This window comes from Ascaphus truei, chromosome 3, assembly GCF_040206685.1.
Source record: "Ascaphus truei isolate aAscTru1 chromosome 3, aAscTru1.hap1, whole genome shotgun sequence".
Taxonomy (NCBI): domain Eukaryota; kingdom Metazoa; phylum Chordata; class Amphibia; order Anura; family Ascaphidae; genus Ascaphus; species Ascaphus truei.
Window position 1 is genome coordinate 73,357,002 of NC_134485.1, and position 17,297 is coordinate 73,374,298.

General features: G+C 42.9%; 1 protein-coding gene across 6 annotated transcripts in view; it reads left to right on the forward strand.

Annotated features, from left to right (window-relative positions):
• Window positions 1-17,297, forward strand: part of PPEF1 (protein phosphatase with EF-hand domain 1) — a 138,606-nt gene that overhangs the window by 51,688 nt on the left and 69,621 nt on the right. For 5 of the 6 annotated variants that reach the window (XM_075594287.1, XM_075594284.1, XM_075594283.1 and 2 more), the window contains exons 2-5: window positions 776-889; window positions 4,881-5,008; window positions 5,230-5,290; window positions 16,057-16,217. In XM_075594287.1, the coding sequence (XP_075450402.1) occupies window positions 835-889; window positions 4,881-5,008; window positions 5,230-5,290; window positions 16,057-16,217 (405 nt within the window). In that variant the 5' untranslated portion in view covers window positions 776-834. Of the gene's footprint in view, window positions 1-775; window positions 890-3,968; window positions 4,102-4,880; window positions 5,009-5,229; window positions 5,291-16,056; window positions 16,218-17,297 lie in introns of those variants that run through there. The other variant, XM_075594285.1, reaches the window with a different exon arrangement.

Sequence of the window (17,297 nt, forward strand, 5' to 3'; positions counted from 1 at the left end):
ACTTTGGACTATATAGAATAAGGCCCTTAGGGATTCACGTGGAAAACACCATCACCAGATCAGTGCTGATGCCCTTTAAAGAACAAGGACCTTTAATAGTCACAGCACGTTCTCACTGTGCCTGGTGTGCTTAATTAAATTAGGTTTAGAGTTGGGGAAACATTGATCTATAGGATAGGGACTTCTTAACGTAGTGTTTCTCAACTAGGAGGCTATTATCTAAAGGTGCTCAGATAAATTTGAAGGGATTCTCATGAGAAAACAAGCTATGGTGTGATTTTAATGTACTATTAATAAAAATTGTGCGTCATATTTGAAATATGATATTAAGTTGGCCCTGTGACTCTAACACTATAAGTGTAAATGCAAACTTTACTACGGAATAGGTATTTATTTCAGTTCCTAATCTCTTTTTATAGGAGCATAAATGAAGTTAACTAGCGAAAAACCAAATGGTTGCTTAGAAACTGGATCATATAAATAGGAGTTTGTGTTATAAGAGATTGAGGAAAAACTGCCTTTAAAGCCCTGCTGTGTACCCACCGAGATGAACAACAAGAGTCACCCATGTAACCTGAAGTGTAAAGTGACAGCAAGCAGATGTTTCAGTTGTTGTGAACCAGTTTATGAGAAGATCAGTGTCCTCATCATGGGACATTTTTCAAAACAAATTTTAATTATTTCATCCAGCAGTCCCTTGTAATTTAATGTCTTGTTCTTCTCAATCACCTCCCCTGTGTTTTCCTGACACACCTCTCCTTTGTGTCTGTGACAGAACCGAGTATAGCCAGCGCAGAGAGTCGGTGTCTGCAGCACAGCTCCGGGATTGAAATCATGGGATGTGGTGCTTCTGTAAACACTGAAAATCAAGCCAAAAAGTCAGAGAAAGGTCAGTGACACTTGTTACCTTTATTTATTATATTTTGGTATTGTTTAGTTGTTTTGGGTTAACTATTTTGGTGCCAGATTATGTTGCCATGCGACCAGCTCAGTCTAGTTAAGATCCTCAATTTGGAATGGGCGATTTCGAATATTAGTCTGTATCTGTATGCTTACTGCTTTCGGTAGGGTCCATGTTGGGATTTCATATGTAAATGAGTGAAAATCAGGTTCAGGGCTACTTTAGAGAGACTATATGAAATATACCGAAGAGAAGACAGAACAGGCCTATCATCTGACTGCACTGTAGAGAGCAATCAGATGAGAGACCTGGTCTGTCTTTTCTTCAGTATATTTAATGTGTGCCTTTATTCCTTTTGCACCACTCTTTTTGCATACTGTGGAAATTATTTTTGTAACTGGAACATTAGCAGAGACTTTATTTGCCCTATTCTCTTACCTTTGATAAAGTGCAGTTTTCAGAAAATCACAATGTGTTTTTTTTTTTTAATATATATGTTTCCTCCAAAACGGAAAACTATTAAAGGATTCCACAATGTACTGTAATATGTCAAAATGGAAAAGTGGAAGAAAAGACAGTAGGTGCAGAAAACTATTTTGAATCAGCTAAGGGGCATTGTACTTAAGTATAATATTGTGTAGCGCTGTTTTCCCCCACCCTCTGGGAGGTGAGACGGCTATTACAGATGCAGCCACGAGTATTAGAACTCTTGCCTTTTAAATTCTGGGGCAGTCTCACAGTAAATGCCTCAACATTTCTGTGAGATTCTTAATAGCCCATCGGATTAACACAGCGGGGGGTCCCTGCAGTCCCATTCAGTTTGAATGGGACTGCAGGGACCCCCCCCCCCCCCCCCCCCGGCTGTGTTAATCTGATGGGCCATTAAGAATCTCACAGAAATGTTGATGCATTTACTGTGAGACTGCCCCAGTATTTCCCAGGTACATGTGTTCTAATACTGGTGGCTGCATCTGTAAGTGTAATGTGGTGCGTGTTATCTGTTGGCTCACAGGAGGCCTGAACCTCCGCTGCTGGGAGCTTGGAGTGTACCTGGTTGGTTCCGGTGGCAGCGCCTCCACCTGCGAAGGATCCGGACAGTGCCGGATAACCCCCTCACAGGACCCAATACAATAAATACACATGCAATATATATTGACAGGTTTACTGAACATGCAACTTATAACCAGAGCAAGTAATGTACACCACTTTTTTTTATTCTAGACAAATAACATCTTATCATCACATTATATTAGATTTATCCACTCAATCTCATGTTCTTTGCTTGCGATTCTATATCCACTCTATTTATTCACCATCTTCAGCTCCCTAAACAAATCAGGATGTTGGTTTGACTATACTTATGTCAAGTGATTAGTTTTTATTCACCCCTTCTGGTCGAGTAACATAATTTAGAAGAGATTAAGACAGGGGGGTTCTACAAATATGTTTTCTTTGTTAATATATATTTTAAGTTTATTGATTTTAATAATGTTATTTGTTTTTATTTCACAGCACACTATGTGTTCATCCTCTGTGCTGCGCATAATTCTGCGCTCTGGCTTTTCATTCTCCCACCCCGCACTTGGGGTATTCTGTGAGCCTCTGACGCGACGGTTGGTATTGCGCAAACGCACTCCGCCGATGGTCCGGAGCTCACTGTGTCTGCTCCCACTGTGGGGAGGGACTAGTGTCTTACAAAGCGCAGATGCGCGCGCACTTAGAGCCCCAGTGAGGTATACAGTCAGGGCCATTTGATGACGCGTCTCCCCACGCCCCACGCCCCACGGCCTCCATTGACATTGAGGACTCTCCCTCAGTTGGTTACTGCGCAAGCGCGTACTACTGGGGGTTGCTAGACAACGCATGTCTCCGGATTGGTAGTTGGGGGCTGAGTTAGTCACTGTCGTCTCTGTGTCTGAATATACTGATTAGGTGCATACACATCAGAAGACCATTAGCATACACATCAGAAGACCATTAGCAATCAAAGTGGGTGGATCGCATGTGAGCTGTGAGTATTGGCTGGTTATGTCATTCTGTGTCTATATATGTTAATAAAGTTGTGATATGTATACCTTGAGAAAGCGCTCTGTGAAGCGTGAAACGTTGGTAGGGCTCTCCATTGCCCTGTTTTTCCATGACCAATAAATAATCTTTTTATGGAATACGCACCCTCCTTTCTACTTTTTTGATACCTACAGTAGTGCTCTTCCAGTTTTTCTCCTTCTCTTTTTTTTAGGTTGGTACAGTATTGGCTTTTTTATTCAAATGTACAGTAATGTCTTTTTTATTTGATGCAGGTATTTATGGGGTGGTTGTTTTTATTTGCAGCTTACATATTGACTGGCATAGTGGCAATCCATGCCCACAGGGCGTGGGTGTGCCACTCTGCCAATCAATTGGTTTATTGGCATTATTTTTTGGAATGTTTATTGGGGGCAGAGGGGGTGAGTGAAGGGGGTACTTGGCCCAGGATGTGTGGTTAGGCCTACGGGGTGGGTCGTGGAGGTAACCCCTTCATTCCCATAGCGGTAACTACCGGTATGGTAATGAAGGGGTTAACTCCTCCTGCAACCTTCCCGGTAGGCCTAACCACACACCCTGGGCCAAGTCCCCTCTTCACTCACCCCCTCTGCCCCCAATAAACCTGGTAGTCTGCCTTAACCCCTTCATTGCCTTAGCGGTTAGCCGCTAAGGTAATGAAGCTGCTTTTATTTTATTTTGATAACATTGTGCTGTAGCAGGGGGTCTCCGGAGCTGAACCGCATTCATTTCAGGTCTGGGGACCCCTGCTTCTAGAGATACAGGCCCCGGTATGGGATGCCGGTATCTCCTATGCGGTTAAATGTCCCGGTCACATGACGTGGGAGAATTTAACCATGGCCGCCGGCTGGGGGCCTGTAACTTGGGAAGCAGGGGATCCCCGGACCTGAAATCAATGTGGTTCCGCTCCGGAGACCCCCAGCTACAGTACTGTATATTAAAATAAAAGCCCCGCGATTGCCTGATAAAGGAGCGCAGGTAGAGAGACTGAATCAATCAATCTCTGACTGCGCATCTCTTACAGACAGCAGGAACCCGGTAGGATTCACACAGCGGGAGTCCCATTCAAACGCAGGGACACCTGCCTTGGACCATGTCACGGCGCAGGATGGGCTTATTTGCAGAATGCAACGAGGCTAGCAGGAGAAACCACAAAGGCACGTCTGTATGGTCAAAATAACATAGTCCCTGAACAATGCTAACTTATAGTGTATACTTTATCGCCTATTCATATGCCTTGTATATTGGGATTTCTCGTAATTTTGGCCACTAGTGGTTCAATTGTTAAGGCAAACAGTAAGGGTGAAAGTGGACCTCTGGATTCTGATTCGGCTCCCCCCCTCTCCCAGGAATTTTTAGTGTTGCTGTGGGAGACTTCTATAGAGCCGGCACACCCTTGAGGAATGTGCCCCATAATCCAAATGTCTCCAATGTCCTATTTAAAATGAGGATGGATCTGATAAGACTAGGTCGTATAGCTTGGATTAAAAACTGTTACATTATTTTGCTATTACAACCTCTGAGTCTGCTGGATAAAAGTCGATCAGCCTTTTTCCCTTTGTCATAATATATTATTATGTTCATTTTAGGGCTTTTTCTGTATCTTCTAATTGCAACCTACCAAGTTCTCTTGAGTAAAAATGTTATAGTTTTTTTGGGAGGGGTTTCTCTTATGGTCAAATTCCAGAGACACAATTTGTTCTGTTAAGGCCCCTTGTCTTTGGTTTTTGACTCTCTTCCTATAGGATGCGCTGGATTTAAATTGCCCCCTTATTGTGCCTTTATGGACCTCCCAAAGAGTAGCTGGGGTCGCTACAGAACTGTTATTTGCCATTATTGTGTTTAAGTTGGTTATATACTAAAAGTTCGTTGCGTTAGTCCTATTTGTTTCCCCTTGTGTTTATTGTTTCTGTGTTCTCTGCCTTTTTCTTTTTAGCAATTAAAGCAGCAATTCTTATACAACAATGGTACCGTTCTTACACTGCTCGGCTAGAAATGAGACGGCGTTACACACTCAGCATTTTTCAGTCCATAGAATATGCTGAAGAACAAGCTCAGCTTCAGGTCAGTAACACCAGCTTGTTTTTCTTCTTAGATGAAGTTGGTGGAGGAGCTTTGATAGAGCACAATTGTATCTGAAAGCAAAAACAAATAATTATAACATATGTAATAAAATATTGAGGCACATTGTATACTTTGAACATCTGTAGATTTGGCAACAGAAAATCACCATCGTGCTTCATCCACTGATCACTTTTAAAATATCCTATATTTTATACCACCAGCTCTCCAACTTTTTTACCTTCATGATGGACCACTTTGCACAATGGAATAGACCCGGGCCAGGTAAGACTTAATCTGTGTAGCAGCAAACCCCAGATAAATCCCCTCTCCCTTTCTCTTGAATAATAAGAACTACGGGATAAACTACAAGTAATGAGCAAGAAAGATTCGGTTCATTTAAAGAAGAGGGTGGTTATCAACCTTTTCAGAATAACAGAATTGTGTAACTTTGCGGAACCCCTACCCACTTCTGTTGCAGGGCTTATATATTGTAAACAGACTAACAGCTGTCTGTTATATTTAATTTATAAAAGAATGGTATAACATTGAATAACTTTCTTCTAATAGGGCAATAATTAATATATTGCATCTTGAGTAAAATATGACGAAATTTTGCCTAGAAAACTCTTGGTTACTAAATGCAGAAACCACTGAGCTATGACATCTCACTCTTTCTTATTGACTCATTGGCAGTATCCTGCCAACAGTCATCTTTGTCCAATGCTACATCCCATTGACAAATCATATATGGTAAAAAGTATAAAGTAAAATACTTCAATAATAATAAATACTTGGTTATTTAGTTAACCCTTTGGCCAAAGCGTCATAAGCCTGCAAACCAACGCCAAGGTATAACCAAATTAATGCAGGTCCTACACTACACTGTGAACATTTCCTTTTACCTCTGTAAGAGGGGAAGAACCATCATAGGTCCTGTTCTTGCAGCAAATGAAAAGGCCTCCCAAGTTAAAAAGGTGAAGGAGGAGGAGTGAGCTCTGGGGGGAGGTGCCACAAGCCTCCAAGCAACTGCTACCAGTCAGACATTGATTAACACATTTACTATTATTGAAGTATTTTACTTTATACTTTTTACCATATATGTTTTGTCAATGGGATGTAGCATTGGGCACCTCTGTCTCTTGTTATATACAATTGCCACGCTCGGTAGCTCTCTTGTTGACATAAATATATATTCATGATGTGGTGGGTGTGGGTGTTTCAGCTAGCTGGGAATGTGTGTTAGTCATCTTTGTCCATTTAAATGGACAACGTTTGTAATGAAGTAGCTCGTGAAGCAGATTTCTACAAGTGTAGGACAAGAGACTACTGAATTCAATTAATTACAATATTAAAAAAACATTTGAGGTTCAAAGAATAAAAAAAAACAATAGAGGAGCAATTGAAAAAACAAATGCTAGAAGTAAAGAGGATATATTGTAAAGAGAATACCTTGTTCTTTTCAAATTAAATCATGTTTATGTTATACATATGTGGCCAAGTGCCCTTGGCTATAGCCTTCTACTGGCCTCAACACTATAAGTATAGGAACAGGCAGTGTCGGGGTTAAATTCCTGCGCAGGGCCTAGTCTGCAGTTGCAGCCTGGAATGGGTACTATGCTGCCTTATCCAGGGGTAGGCCTAAACCGGCAGTTAGTGTAATACCTGGGGAGGGTACTGTAAATGGTGTGATGCCTGTCAGTACCTGGACCTGCCCTGTTATGGGCGGGGTTACAAGCCCTTCACCCCCGGGTATGAAAGCTGACTCTTCACCAAATTGAGTGTGCTCTGAGTTGGATGATTAAGAGACAGGGTTATACCCTTTTCCCTATCTGAGGGTTAAGGAGATTGGGAGGGGCTCTTGGGGCCACAAGCCCCGGGGGTATGCTCCAGGGCTGTAGGACGATCATGCTGTTGTACAATAAAGCTGCCGTTGTACCAACTATCGTGTGTGATTACTGGAACGGAGTATTGCCTGTGGGGACCATCCTGCATCCAGCAGGATCCTCATGGGATGGAGGCGCCGGACAAACACTGTATCAAGGCCATAATTTTACCTTGTTCGGGATATTATGCAGAGTCTGAGAGGTGTTTGAACCACACCGTATCGTGCCAGGTGTCGCAGTGAGTATGCCTATCGGGGATGGTCTTGAAAGGTAGCACCCCACTTTGGACTCTCTGTTGGGTGCCTTTATGTCGCTGTGTTCCAGGGTTGAGAGGTGCCTGACCACCACCGTATCAGCCGAGGGCACACTGCAGCACATGTGATTTGAAAGATAGGACCCCCCGCAGACTGCAGTATGTGCTCAACTACTATAAGCTAGATCCACGAGTGGGGTAGGGTGCTCAACCGGGGACCTGGCGTGAAAGCCACCCATATTGGGACTATCCACTTGCAGTTGGGGAGGAAGATTGCCTGTGCAGCATGCCAGCCGGTGTGGGCTCATGAAACAGCCCTCCCCCTCCCTGCCCACCCCCCCCCCCCAAGATGGAGCTCGTCGCAGGCACTAAAGGAGGAGAGTTCAGTCCCTGATGATGATCCTGGAGTCTGATCACGGTTCCCGCCGAACAACAGAGGAACTGCGTGGTGAGTTGCAAGATGCAAGCTCACTGTTGCAAAATATCTGGGATTGGCGCCAAAGTTCGTAGCTGCGCCCCCTCTATTCCGACTGGGAATCCTGATTTCACCAGAGGGAGGATTCGAGGAGCCAATGGCTCAGTATGGCTGTGACCGGAAGTGAAGACCGCCAAAGCCAGTTGCACGTGTTCCTTGATCCAGCACAACCGATGTGTGAACAGCCCCTAGCCAGCTCCATTGAAATGTATGAGATCTTGGCCTTGTTGTATGAGCTACCTGGGGGAATACTATGCTCTACCCTTCAAGGCCAAGGTACCCTACAGCTCCTGTGCCCATGGTGCCATTGACCCAAAGGAGGGCTGGAACTCACATCGAGGTTTGACCGGTGTGATGTGTCCTACCTTCGGCCAGTGCGGGAGGCCTGGGATCAGCCTATGTCCGCTCTCCATCCAGAAAAAGGGCTGTGTAACTACCCACTGGTCTGCCGGTTACAGATATTGCTCCAGCCAGTGCAGAGCAAGTTTACATGGACATGATATATGAAATATTTCATCCACAATGTTCTGCAGCTCTGGTTCTCTAACCAATCATGCCAACCACGGTGCGAATCTGCCGCTGCCAGAACTGGCAGGAGGTTCCTGTGACTACGTCAGCCCAGCAGAGCAACGCGGGTGCCACAGACCAGCCAATTGTCGTGGGTGCCACAACCAAGCTGAGTAAAGCAGAGGTGTCCACTTCCGAGGTACTGGCCGGTACCTCCAGCGTTCCCGCTCCGGAGATCGATTTGTCCCTGGTGGTGAGTGGTGCTGAGACTGCCGATGTCGACTGCACACTACCACCTGGGGAGGATGCTGTTTTACTGCTGATGGCTCTTGGCCGAGACCGTCCTAAGTTTATGGGGATATCGGGACTTTATTATTCCCCCCTCATAAAAGAAGGGACTCAGGACATTGCAGTGCCGGTTCAATCAACTGTTACGCCCCCTGTTGATGCCCTAGTGCCCTGGGAGGAGGCTGTAGGGTTATCCGGGGAGCATAGACCCTTGTCACATCCGCTACTATCCCCAAGGATGTCTATGGATCTCCAGTGTCCGGTTGTGAGTACTGTAATGTGTCAGCCTGTTGTGGGAGGCGGAGGGTTGGACTGGTGGGATCCTATGTTCCAGGTATACGTGCCTCATATGGGGAAACCCCGATTTATATTCATACGGGAAGACCAGGTAGCTCATTGGTGGGAGGAAGGGGAATACACCCCTGAACAAGCCGCAGAAATTGTGCGTCAGAATAGTAGTTAGTGGGATACAATACCCGATAAGGAGGGTAAGCCTGTCCGGAAGCCAGACCTTGACCATTACTACTAATACAGCAGGGGCGGTACTGCAAATTGTAAAGGGAGATACAGCAGGGATATACTGCATTTTGAGTCGGGAGGTAATTACAGCAGGATCTGTACTGCACCCGGGCGAAAGGTTCTCTTGGCTAAGAGGAACCAGTTATGCCGCCAGTTATTGTAATGCTATGTGTTTTATAATTCTGTCGGCCGGCACAATTATTGATGGCGCATAATTATGCTCCTCGGGGTCGTTAGGAGGATTTTTACCAGAGGGAGGATGTAGCCAAGTGCCCCTGGCTATAGCCTTCTACTGGCCTCAACACTTGAAGTCCTGGTAAGAACAGGCAGTGTTGGGGTTAAAATCCTGCGTAGGGCCTAGCCTGCAGTTGCAGCCTGGAAATTGTACTATGTTGCCTTATCCATCGGCAGGCTTACACCGGCAGTTACACAGTCATACCTGGGGAGGATACTGACTGGGTTACATGTATATGGTGTGATGCCTGTCAGTACCTGGACCTGCCCTGTTATGGGGCCGTGTTACAAGCCCTTCTGCCCGGATATAAAAGCTGACGCTTCACCAAATTGAGTCTGCTCTGAGGTGGATGATTAAAAGACAGGGTGATACCTTTTTCCCTATCTGAGGGTTAAGGAGATTGGGAGGGGCTCTTGGGGCCTCAAGCTCCGGAGATATGCTCCAGGGCTGGAGGATGACCATGCTGTTGTACAATAAAGCTGCCGTTGTACCAACTATGGTGTGTGATTATTGGAACGGAGTATTGCCTGTGGGCACCATTCTGCAGCCAGAAGGATCTTCATGGGATGGAGACGCTGTACAGTAAGAACTACAAGAAAGCCTGCCCTGTTGCTGCTCCCAAACTTCAACCGTGGAGCAACTCGGACCACCTGAACCAGCAGGTGAGCTACAGTACCCAGGGAAATACCCATGTAGTGGCTAGATCTTCCATGGCAGGGGAGTAGGGGGGGGGGGGGGGGAACAGGTGCTACACACATATACAGTAAACATAACACATATTTAATTTCTTTAAAAAACAAATTATGCCCAGACTTTCTTACACTTTCTTCTAACATCTGAAGTTACTTAAGTAATAATTCCCGAAGAACAGGGCATTATTTGCCAGCAATGCCATGTTCTGAGGGGATTGTTACTATTATAGGCTAAATGTAGGCTTTTTTTTTCTAGTCATATTGATTTTTTATCAGCATGATTGTCTACATTCTTTTGCTTTTACTGCACGTGTTCATTAAAATGAAATTGTACACACAGCATTCTATCTATCTATCTATCTATCTATCTATCTATCTATCTATCTATCTATCTATCTATCTATCTATCTATCTATCTATCTATCTATCTATCTCTCAGCCCCCCACCCCATCTACACCCACAAAACACACACTGATGACACACACAGCAGCCCCCCCTCCTCTACATTCACAAACACACACTACAGCCCCCCAGTAAACCCACAAAAATGCACACACATACACGCACACCAACAAAACACTCTGCAGCCCTCCTCTACCCTCTATACCCACAGAAGACACGCTGAAGACATAAACTGCAGCCCCCCTCTACACCCACAAAACACGCTGCAGGCACACACAAACAACAACAAAACAGACTGCTGCTCCTCTCTACACCCACAAACCACACACCTACAGCCCCAGTCTACACACACTGCAGCCCCCCTGTAAACACCCGCAAAACACTCTGCAGTCCTCCTCCACCCTCTACATCCACAAAACACACACTGAAGACACACACACAAACACAACACACACCAACAAAACAAGACTCTGCTGCCCCCCTCTAAACCTACAAAACACACAGCAGACAGACACACACCTTTCTCCTCACTTTCCTGTGCGGTGCTCTCTGCAGGCAGGGAGGGGGAGTAGTCAGTGCCTTGCTGGTGCCTCCTGTCCAATCACCTCCCCTGTCTGAGAGCTGCTCTCACTCAGTGTATGAGAACTGAAAGCTGATTGGCTGAAAAACTTGGCAGGGTGCCAAAAATTACGAGCCGTTACTGAATGGATAATGCCAGGAACTATAACCAGAGAGCAGGGATTTCAATAATGCCCGGAATTTAATAATTACAATCATGTGTTCCTTAGCAGGTCTTAAAATTAGGTAAATACAACCTTAGATGAACAACAACACATGACATATTACACTGTGTCATGATTTATTTAACAAAAATAAAGCCAAAATGGAGAAGCCATGTGTGAAAACTAAGTACACCTTATGATTCAATAGCTTGTAGAACCACCTTTAGCAGCAATAACTTGAAGTAATCGTTTTCTGTATGACTTTATCAGTCTCACATCGTTGTGGAGGAATTTTGGCCCACTCTTCTTTACAATGTTGCTTCAGTTCATTGAGATTTGTGCGCATTTCTTTATATACAGCTCTCTTAAGGTACAGCCACAGCATTTCAATCGGATTGAGGTCTGGACTTTGACTGGGCCATTGCAACACCTTGATTCATTTCTTTTTCAGCCATTCTGTTGTAGATTTGCTGGTGTGCTTGGGATCATTGTCCTGTTGCATGACCCAATTTCGGCCAAGCTTTAGCTGTCGGACAGATGGCCTCACATTTGACTCTATAATACTGACTCATTGACTGCAAGGTTCCCAGGTCCTGTGGCTGCAAAACAAGCCGAAATCATCACCCCTCCACCACCGTGCTTTGCAGTTGGTATGTGTTTGTGCTGATATGCTGTGTTTGGTTTTCGCCAAACGTGGCGCTGTGCATTATGGCCAAACATCTCCACTTTGGTCTCGTCTGTCCAAAGGACATTGTTCCAGAAGTCTTGTGGTTTGTTCAGATGCAACTTTGCAAACCTAAGCCATGCTGCCATGTTCTTTTTAGAGAGAAGAGGCTTTCTCCTGGCAGCCCTTCCAAACAAACCATACTTGTTCAGTCTTTTTCTAATTGTAGTCATAAACTTTAACATTTAACATGCTAACTGAGGCCTGTAGATTCTGAGATGTAACTCTTGTTTTTTTTTGCAATTTCTCTGAGCATTGCACGGTCTGACCTTGGGGTGAATTTTCTGGGACGTCCACTCCTGGGAAGATTGGCAAATGTCTTGAATGTTTTCCACTTTTGAATAATCTTTCTCACTGTAGAATAATGGACTTTAAATTGTTTGGAAATGGCCTTATAACCCTTCCCAGATTGATAGGCAGCAACAATTGCTTCTCTAAGATCATTGCTGATGTCTTTCCTCCTTGGCATTGTGTTAACACACACCTGAATGCTCCAGACCAGCAAACTACAAAAACTTCGGCTTTTATAGAGGTGGTCACACTTGCTGATGATCAATTAATCAAGGGCATTTGATTAGCAGCACCTGTCTGCTACTTAGCATCTTAATTCCTATGGAAACAGTAAAGGTGTACTTAGTTTTTCACACACAGCTTCTCAATTTTGGCTTTATTTTTGTTAAATCATGACACGGTGTAATATGTCATGTGTTGTTGTTCATCTGAGGTTGTATTTACCTAATTTTAAGACCTGCTAAGGAACAGATGATTGTTATTATGCCCTGATATGTAAAACCATAGAATACTTTCTTTTTCACACAACTGTATTTTCTAGGTAAAATTCCACATTTATAAATAGAGAGATCACAACTTATTTAGTCAAAACTACACAAATAGTCAGCTACAATACAATAGGCACATTGCAGGCATTATATCACATAGGATTGCCTAACACCATTAACATGTGTTGGATGAATCATTGGAAACATTTACATAATTAGGACTTCATTTTATTTTTTTATCCTTAAGCGCCTTTTCATGATGCAAAATCATGTTAATTTCCTTTTGCCAGAATGGATATCATATATGAGCAAAAAATAAATACGCAAACCCTCATACCGATGAAAGAAGAGATTCAAACATAATTAAATCCATTACATTTACAGTCTTAAAAATGTACAATGAAAATTAAATAGGAGCTGGTGACGATTTAACATTTATTTTTCTGCTTGAATATAATTAAAATATAATATTATCTCACCCTTTTTGCATTAGATAGGGGCTTGCATTGTATTGGCTACAAACATGTATCAGCTCATCTTAACACATTCAGAAATCTACATTATTTCTGGGTTCTGACCGGTTCAAATTGGGTCACTGCATCTAAATGGGGATGTGTAGTGGATCTGTATATCCTTATTTACTAAAGGATATATACGGGGTAAACATATAGTAGATATAAGTATCTAATAAGTTAAATTATTATTTAATCATCATGTGTAATTATTAGAAACACTCAGAGAAAAATCAAGCACATGGGGTTATGGGTCATACAGTATACTAACATTGAAAATGGTAGAAAATAATGCAACATTGAAATTGGGCTGTCATATTTCCACGTGATATTCGCTGCACTGGTAATTTCTTGTACACAAACAAGCACAAGAGGATGTGTTTTACAGTATGTAGCCGAAGACTTTGTCCCTTTTGATGTTTATTTTTTACATGTATTTTTTTTATCTGTGTTTGATATAAAGGGTCCCCTGCAGCTAGATAGCAGCACTGTAACCTACGGGAACCCCCTGAGATTTTGTCAAGAAATTGTTCCTGGTAGAGACAATATGACTTTATTAAAGTTACTGTTAGAAAGCCGTGACATTATCGTGAGATGGCATTGCAGCTTCTGATTCAGTGACCACACAGCCATATTTGTTTTTCCCTGCAATCACTGGCAAGTTAAAAAAGAAAATATCTCAGCAATCAATGAAACCTGGCAGCTTTGAGTGCCACGTTTTAGCTCTGGGGGACACGTTTGTTCAGATAAGGTTAAAAAAATATTAATTTTGGTGGGGCTTGCTGCTTTTTAAAGGAATGTATCTCACATAAGGGACATGTTTTCTCTGCTTGTTAAGACTCGAGTTTGTGCTGCTTCTTACCACCGGGCAGGGGCTCGATCAAAATGAATGATTGTTGGGAATAGTGGTCATCTTTTTCCAAAACCATTGAACAGAAGAGTGTGTTTAGATGTATGTATATATATGTATATATATATAAACAAACAAACAGAAGCACAAGCTTCATAGCATGTAACTGTTTAAACAATAGAGTACATTTATTAAAAAACTGCAGCCCAAAGGAAATGCACTTAGAGGATTAAAAAAAGCAAGCATACGTGGGAGAGAAATCTCTGTGTGTAGTCATCTGCGGTGGTGGGGGAGTCCAAGGTAGGCAGGGTACATCTGAACAGCTCGTAGCCACCACCAACTCCTGTCACGGGCTGGCGCCAAATCACTAAGCCTGTCAGTGCCTCCGCGTCCTCTGCTCCTGCATAGAATAGTTGCCAACACTTGAAAATTCTGCTGACTGGATCGCAAGGACGCCAGGACTCCGCGTGCACGCACCCACACATGATGACGTCACCAACCTCTGCACTAAAACTCCCACAAAGCTGTTCAGGTGTACCCTGCCTACTTTGGACTCCCCCACCCCCGCAGATGACTACACACAGAGATTTCTCTCCCACGTATGGTTGCTTTTTTTAATCCTGTAAGTGCATTTCCTTTGGGCTGCAGTTTTTTAATACATGTACTCTATTGTTTAAACAGTTACATGCTATGGAGCTTGCGCTTCTGTTTGTTTTTTTGTTCTTAGATTCGCTGTGGTTGGCTATGCCACTTTTATCTGAAGCTGCAAAAATGCTCCCTGGATCTTCTTTTGGGACTTTTACCTCTCTGGATTTTATCAAAAGTGGAACATTTATATTGGACTAATCCATTATCACAATCATGTTATGGTTTGTTGTAATATTTAGTTAAATATCTGTTATTTTTAATTAAGCCATTTTATTAGTTATAATATATTTCATACATTTTTAAAAAAATGTATATTATCACTTATATCCACCTGAGCCTACACATATTTTTGTGTTGTTCTTTGTCATCTATATATATATATATATATAGATGACAAAGAACAACACAAAAATATGTGTAGGCTCAGGTGGATATAAGTGATAATATAAATTTTGAAAAAATGTATGAAATATAAATGATAATATAAATATATATATATTGTGGCAGGACGGCCTCGCGGAGGGTCAGTAAGACGCTAGACACGATGGGAAACTTTAAACTGTAGTGGTTTATTAGCCACAACCAAATAAAGTACGGGTGCACTGTCCCTTTAAGAAACCAAATTATAGAAAATAAAACCTATTCCCGTTAGGGAAACTAACTCAACTTCTTGAGCCCTTACTAACAGGGCAGCCAGCTAATCTGGTTATGCCCAAAACATGTGCATCACAAAGTATAACAATAAAGTCTTATCTGTATTGTAGCTCCAATAGCAAACAGGAACGCCGGTTCCGGGGAGCAGGCTGTGTCCAGCTCGCAGCAATCTTTATCTTTATCCTTGGTTGGGGTCCCAGCAGCAAAGCTCCTCGCAGGACTGGGGGACCAGAGCAATAGCTAGGGCTTCCTAGCCGGGAGAAGTCTCTCCACACTCCTGGGGAAAAACAAGCTCTCCTTGTGTGAGCCACTTCCTGCTTTTTAAACCTGCATCTCTCAGGTATCCTGCTTAATTAGGCTGCAGGTGTATGCAGTTCTCCAACTGTAGGTTAACTGGTTTAGTTCTGGAAAGTACACACATCCTCCATTCCAGCTTACTGAGTCAGGGACTCTGTCACAATATATATATATATATATATTGTGTGTGTATATGTAGTGGCCCCATATTTAGAAAAGGAATTGGTTACTGATAACTCTGCTCGATATGAACATATGATGAATCCTAGTTAGGTATAGCACAGTTAGTTACCACTATTTAGTAATAACCAAGGCAAGTTGGGCGAAAGCTGCTAAGCCATAGCCAGCACGCATGGCCAGGACAGCCAGGGAAGGTCTGACATAAAGTACAGGTCCCTGCAATTGTGACTGCAGCCAGATACCCTAATCTAAGGGCACGAAAAATCAGTCTTCTGCCCTGGGGAATCACTGCACAAATCTCTTCCTGCCACCAGTTGTAACTGTACAATTTAAGTTATGATACTTTAATGAAAATGTAGAAAGTAGTAGAATATAACACATTTTATGTTTATAGTCCCATGGACTGAAAACTGACTTGGTTTTGCAGACTTGATTTCTGATATATTCAACTCCTCAAGTGAAGCGAAAAAAAAGCTTTTGGATTATGAGAAGGTTGAAGTCCCTGACTCCTATGATGGGCCACGACTTTCATTTCCCCTAACCGTGTCTGACACTAACGCTCTACTTCATGCTTTCAAGCAACAGCAGGCAAGTATGACCAAGGCTGAAAAACCTTCACAATTTGAAAAGACAACATATATCTAGAGATAAGGTCTCATCAAGAAAGTATATTTATGTAAATATAATTTACACCTTTGTGCTGTCATCTTTTTGTTAACATTATCTTGTATATAGGGATGTGCAAAACTATACAAAATGCAGTAGATAAAATTTTTATTTTATTCTTTTGGAAACGTTTTACTAAATCTCAATAGGCTACTAATGTCACAAAATGAGTACGCGTTCAGCAAAATATCACCAGACAATGAGCGAGACATCAGCATATAAATTTTACAGAACTGGGAAGTAAAATGTCACGTAACTGGAAGTACTGTATGCACAATTTTGAAATAAATGTGACCTGCTACATTTGCATCTGAGTCTTGGGTGTTGGTGTGTGCAGAAGCAGGAGTTTCCGGATTTAAAATTAGGTGGGCCTTGGTAAAGATCGGTTCATTTTTGGGGCGGATTTGGATCCGCAGCAGATCGGCCATTTTCTTTGGTCTGCAGATCAATCTCAAAAAGGGCGACTGACTTTTTTCAATTTTTTTATTATTATTGCCAATAGAATCCGCGGATTCCACAATCCGTTGACAGATTTGTAGAATTCAATCCACGGATTTAGCAATCTGTTGTCAGCTTTTTTTTTTTTTTTATAAATATTTTTCCTTTATTGGTGTCATACATCGCAGGGGTACATGATACCGACACTGGCTCACAGGCCAACTTGTAAATACGGCGCAGTACATGTACATGGCATGGGAGAGGTAAATGACACACAATAAACCCTTTTTCCTTCTTTCAATAGTGAAAAAGAGAGGGGGAGACGAAGGAAAGGTGGATAGTTGGGAACGACTTCGGAAAGAGAGGGGGGGAGGGGGGAGGGGGTTAAAGGGTTCGTCGGCCGTAGGGGGGGGGGGGGGAGGAGTAGCTGAGGGGTTTATGTGGGGGTTGGTAGTCCTGTCCAGGGTTCCCAGGTAGAGTAAAATTGTGGGTTTTTTTGCTTTAACATTGCCGTCAGTTTTTCCATGCTCATAATTCCGTCTATTCTTGTAATCACAGTTCTTC